Here is a 5,424-nt window from a genome sequence, read left to right as displayed (position 1 = left end):
ACACGCGCAAACACACACACGTGCAAATACCCCTATATGGACACAAACACACACATACATACATACCTGGCATGGAAAGTGCGCCAGGACCCAGTCCGCCCACGCGCTCGGGCCGCACGTACGCGCCACGGGGTCCTCGTACGGCACACCCCGCCTGAACGACCATTCGAAGTGTTTGCGGCGCATTGCTGGGTCAGTGAGCAGCTCCATATCCGAGTCCGGGTAGGTGCAGCCGCATTGCGAGTAGCAGAGGGACACGAAGCGGCGGTTGTCCAGGGAGTGCCACCGCATACCCAGGTGGGAGGCGCAGTGGGCGATCACCCTGTTGAACTCCTGGCGAGTAGGAAGGGGGGAGGGGGGTTGGGGTAAGGAGGGGGGATGGAGGGGAAAGGGCGGGAAAAGAGGGGAGGGGGTGGAGTGCAAGGGGAGAACTTGTCGTGAATCAAACAATGGGCAAAGGGGACATTTAGCGATGCCGTACGATACTGTACGACATCTGATGCCACACCAGAGTGCGGTGTTCGTTGCATGTAGCTGCGGGGTTAACCGCCAGACCACCCCCGCCCGAACGAACTTGGGGGCGAAAATCAGTTGTTTGCTTGAGGTGACTAGAGGTGACAGGTTGCCAGGAACAGAACGGAAAGGAAAGCGTTTTTTCGCCTCAAAAATGGAAGCGTTTTGATTTGCACTTCCCTTATGATTTTCGCGTGGAGTTCCTCCCCCTAGCGCCCCTCCCCTCTCCCCTCCCCTCTTCCCCCCTAGCGCCGTCATTCTTTCCCCCTCTCCCCCTCTCGCCGCACCTCCTGGTCCCACAGCAGGGGGTTGTCCATGTGTACGACCATGGATGCAAACCACCTCTCCACACAGCGCACCACGGGGCCGTCAGACCGGGCCACCACCACCCCGATGTTCTGGTTGGGGAACCGAGCCTTGCCCAGCTGCAGCTGCATGAAGGGGTCCACCACCTAGGAGGGGAGGGAGGGGAGGGGAGGGGAGGGGAGGGAGGGGAGGGAGGGGAGGGAGGGGAGGCGCGTCTCTTAGTCCCTGACAAAACCCACATCTACACCCGCACCCACACATTCCCACACCCACCTCGCATCTCTCCGTGAGCGCCGCCACCTGGGCCCTCTGCTGCAATATGAAGGGAAGCGGGGACTTGAGAACCAGCACGTCCGCATCCTGACAGGGGGGGGATGGGGGGGATTCGGGAGGGCAGGAGGGGGAAATATATGCAAAAGGCCGGTACGACGTAACTTACCACTGCCATCACGTCGTACCCTAGGGAAAGCGCGTCGTACAGGTACTTGATTTTGGCGTACCCCAGCGCATTGAATTCGGGAGAGTGGAAGGCGGACATGTTGCTTGAGCCCTCACTATGTAGCTCATGAAGCTCTTGCTGCGTACGACAACCATGTACGGCAAAATTGTACAGCTGAGATAATGCAAGGTGCTGTGACAACCAAGGAAGCCATGCAAGATATTTCATTCTTGCTACCGAGCCATTTAAGTTATGTAATATTATGTAATATTATTATGTAATATTATTATGTAATATTATTATGTAATATTATTATGTAATATTATTATGTAATATATGTATGTGTGATATGTGGGACAGAGGGGGGTCATATCTTCACCCTGCGGCCGGTACCCGGCAGACCCTGCCTTCCCCGGTATTTCGGGGCGCCCTCATCCAGTCACCATAGTCACTTCTCAGTGGATCGCTCAGGTTCCGCACCCACCGCCGGCATCCAACGGAATCTGCCGGATCGACGGCGGCTCAACTCCAATCCTGGTCAACTCGCAGGACAATTTAATCCCAGGTCACCACCGTCCATCACCTAGGGGCACCTTTACCTTCCACCATCGGAAGGGTTCCCGACCCTGACGGGCCTCGATCCCGGAACCTCCGGGGGTATTAGTACGTGCTCTACCAGTATATCCTGACCTTTGAAATGCACGTATAGTATTGTATTTATGTCGTGCATATGGACATTGTACGTCCATTTCTGTCGATGTATGAAGTGCGTACGTGCGTGTATATATTGTAGGTGTGTGAAGCTAGCCCCATCTACCCCCGCATACCCCCCTTTTCCCCCTTTCCCTGTTTCCATCCAATCAACCCCCTACCCCCCCCCTCCCTACTGCTGCCCCTCCCGCCCCCCCATCCCCCGCCCTGGCCCTCCAAACCCCCCTCACCCGCACGCAGTGGTGTCCAAACAACTCTTTCCGCCGCAGCCTCTCACAAGCCACGTAGCCGCCTAAATCCCAGGTGACTACCACCAGCAAACTGCTCAGAGCACGACCACTCAAGCCATCGCCACCGCCGCCACCGCTGTGGCTGTCGCCGCTGTCGCCTCCCCTCGCGTCATCACCCCCCTCCTTGGGCCCCCTCAGCCGCCGCCGCGTCCTGCCCTCACCGCCACTGCCCTCCCCCGCCAGCTGCTGCCCGGTGGGGTCGCTCCAGGAGGGGTCCAGGGAGGCCCCCATCTCCCGGAGGCCCTGCTCCAGGGGCAGCCGGCCTAGGGCCTTGAGGGTGATGGGAAGCACCTTCTCAGCCACCCTTGGGGTCGGGTTGGGGGTCGGGTGGGGGGGCACGTGTGTGTGGGCAGGAGAGGTTTCGGAGCGGGCCGGATGCGTGGGAGGGCAGGGGGAGGTGGGGTGGGTCAGGGTTGTTCGTTCCCGCGGCCGTCGCGACTCCAAGGCCATTTCGGGGTGCTGTACGGCTGTGGAATGGGAAGTAGGTGATGGTAAGACAACTCAGGGAAACCTAGTGACCTTACAATTTATCCGCCATGGTCGTGAACACCCATTTGCGTCGCTCGCCGCCATATTGTATGGTCACAGCAGCGTCCTGGAGGGCGCCGCGAAACCATGCGCTCGGGATACTCACGCCGAGATGGTCAGCGTTGGCTTTCACGGCAGCCCTGGTAAAAATTGTGGCTGGATTTACTGTTCCATTATCTGGATTGCAATCGCTGTTTATTAAAGGTATGCCGGCCGATGGCCCAGGCCGAAGGACTATTAAACCAACGATAAGGAAGAACCATATGGGCGATTGGATTTTACATAAAGCTTGTGTCCCCATTTATATTTGTTCCTTCTGGGCTCTGCCTGCCAGCTACCCGGGCCGGTGTTTCTGGGCTTTAACATAAGACGGCCGCGATTAACATGTCAGGAACAGATTTTTATCACTATCAATGCCTACCTAAGCATTTTTGCTGAACCTGGAGGGAGTACGGAAGAGGACTATAGTAACTGTAGCTGGAAAGTTTTAGGGTACATGGCCAGATAGCTCGACTCCCAAGGCCAGCGGAAAAGCAGAGGGAAGCGTCATCTTAGCGGGAGCACAGAACTTCAGCCAAAATCGCAGAGACCCGGGGGTCCAAATTCACGCTTCCTTGTCTACCACCGCGGTCTACAGCGTAAGGAAAACCTGGACTCTGTCGCTGTTCCAAAGTCCGTCGTCATCCGTCCCGTACCGAGTCGTTGGTCTCGGAGCTCTGGTAAACCTTCGGGAAATGTAGGCCGCTGCAAATTGTCAATCATCCGACATGGCCATGGGGAATCCAGCGCGATGCAACGCTTCGTAACCACCTCCATGGACGACTGTCCTGCGGAAAGGCTGGGGCCCGGAGTGGCCTGCGCTGCTTCTACAGAAGACGGAATAAGCTAACAGCGCAGGGAAGATTTGAAATCGACTCGCCAGCAATAAGGAGATTGACGAGGCCTCAGGCCGCAGCAGCAAAAGCGGCAGCAGTGTGACAGCCACAAATTGCGCCGAGCCGATGCCTGTGCAGTGTCTTCCTGCGTGTCGCCACTTCCTTCATCTCGTACGGGCATCGGCTGACGCCTTAAACGCGAGTGTGGGATAGAGAGTGTCAAAACTTACAGTGCCATGCCCAGCTGTCGGATGTCTGAGTATGTCGGCTATCCGGAGGGCCATCGTGGCATCCTGGGCAGCTAGCGTGAATACTGATGTCTTTGTTATTTGCGAAAACTTGTTAAACCTAAGCCTCTCTTTCTCGCTCGGTCCCTTGGCTACCAAACCCTAAACCGTCAGGGCTTCCGGCCTGCGGGAGATACATGCATTCCGATAACCATGACTTGCATTCATAACCTGCACCGTCTATTTTCATGCGATCATCATGGTACTGAGCGCACTGCGTCGTTGGGTATATTTCCGTTGGAACGATGGCGACTTGCGCGTATTACCGTTAGCACGACCCGCGACGCGTACCGTATTTCGCGTAAGGAACAGTTGATCAACATGTTGTCCGTCAATTATGGTTTGTTACAGTTCCAGAAGCTGAAGCTGATCCTGGATAACTGGATTAGGTGGCAAGTCGGAAGGCAAGGCCATGCTGAATCAAGTTTCTCAACGCCGTGCCACAGTACAGGCAAGGGCTTTCCAGCCCTCATTTGCTCGCTCTTGTAATCGGCTTAAGCTAGCTGCCGTAGCAGCTACTGAAGCGCCTGTGGCTTCGACCTCTGCGCCATCGACTGAGGCGCCCAGCTTCCGCGCGAACCTTGACTTCAAGTTCATTAAGGAGAACGTAGAGCTAGTTGCAACAAACTGCAAAAATCGTTTCAGCAGTGCCGACCCACATAAGGTCGTCGCCCTATACGATGAGTTTGTGGCGCTGAAGACGCAAGCCGACAGCTTGCGCGCGGAGAGAAATGAAAATAGCAACGCCATGAAGGTATGCTGTTTGACCCATGAACCAGCTAGATATTTTGATGCATCATGGTGGAACAGCTCGCACCTCGGTACTGGGCCCGCCATGCCGCAACCCTCCCAACCCCGGACTAAGTGCAGTCCTAGTGCTTATCCTTCCCTTCGAACCCGCGACGGCTCCTTCGCTACACACCCAAATACTAATTACAGGGCAAGCTGGATGCCGAGAAGCGAGCTGCCCTGATCGCTCGGGGGCAGCAGCTCAAGGACCAGCTCGCGGAGGTGGAGGAGCTCCTCACCAGGGTGAGGGCGGGTGGATGGCAGCACGGGGCTGGGAGGGAGGTGGGGGTGTGTGTGGGGGGGGAGTGGGGTTACGGTATGGAGCCGATCGGCGCGGCTGCGGATGCTGGGGCGCTGATGCTGTGGGGGAGGGAGACGAAGGGAGAGAGTGGGGTTGTCTGTGTGTACGTATGTATGTACGTAAATGTGTCATTCACTGTCCCACACCTTCAGTCGCGCATTGCCTGTGTTGCGCCCCTCCAATCCCCCTCACCCCGCACCTTTCTATTTTGGGTTCCGACCCTGCTATGGGGCCCCTCCGGTTGACACCCCTCCGTACGGCCCCCCCTTACCCCCCCCCCCCGTTTCCCCTCCCCCCTGCGCAGGTGGAGTCCTCCCTGCATCCTGAGGGCCAGCGGGAGCCCAACCTCACCCACCCTGATGTGCCGCTGGAGAGGGAGGAGGCT

The 5,424-nt window shown here is 57.2% G+C and overlaps 2 protein-coding genes across 2 annotated transcripts in view; one reads left to right on the top strand and one right to left on the bottom strand.

Annotated features, from left to right (window-relative positions):
- The window catches only part of VOLCADRAFT_94371 (uncharacterized protein), a gene marked incomplete at both ends in the record, with an annotated part of 10,933 nt that extends 7,845 nt beyond the window's left edge, over positions 1-3,088 (bottom strand). The window contains 7 exons of the mRNA XM_002953542.1: positions 67-333; positions 801-965; positions 1,093-1,179; positions 1,259-1,396; positions 2,200-2,563; positions 2,784-2,854; positions 2,894-3,088. Of these exons, the coding sequence (XP_002953588.1) occupies positions 67-333; positions 801-965; positions 1,093-1,179; positions 1,259-1,396; positions 2,200-2,563; positions 2,784-2,854; positions 2,894-3,088 (1,287 nt within the window). The remainder of the gene's footprint in view (positions 1-66; positions 334-800; positions 966-1,092; positions 1,180-1,258; positions 1,397-2,199; positions 2,564-2,783; positions 2,855-2,893) is intronic.
- A 1,194-nt stretch (positions 3,089-4,282) lies between these two features.
- Positions 4,283-5,424, top strand: part of VOLCADRAFT_82377 (uncharacterized protein) — a 5,096-nt gene continuing 3,954 nt past the window's right edge. Inside the window, exons 1-3 of the mRNA XM_002953626.1 lie at positions 4,283-4,703; positions 4,889-4,981; positions 5,344-5,423. Of these exons, the coding sequence (XP_002953672.1) occupies positions 4,362-4,703; positions 4,889-4,981; positions 5,344-5,423 (515 nt within the window). The 5' untranslated portion in view covers positions 4,283-4,361. The remainder of the gene's footprint in view (positions 4,704-4,888; positions 4,982-5,343; position 5,424) is intronic.

Source organism: Volvox carteri (assembly GCF_000143455.1).
Source record: "Volvox carteri f. nagariensis unplaced genomic scaffold VOLCAscaffold_37, whole genome shotgun sequence".
Lineage (NCBI taxonomy): Eukaryota > Viridiplantae > Chlorophyta > Chlorophyceae > Chlamydomonadales > Volvocaceae > Volvox > Volvox carteri.
Note: the sequence above shows the minus strand (reverse complement) of the source record. Positions and strands in the feature narration are given on the sequence as shown.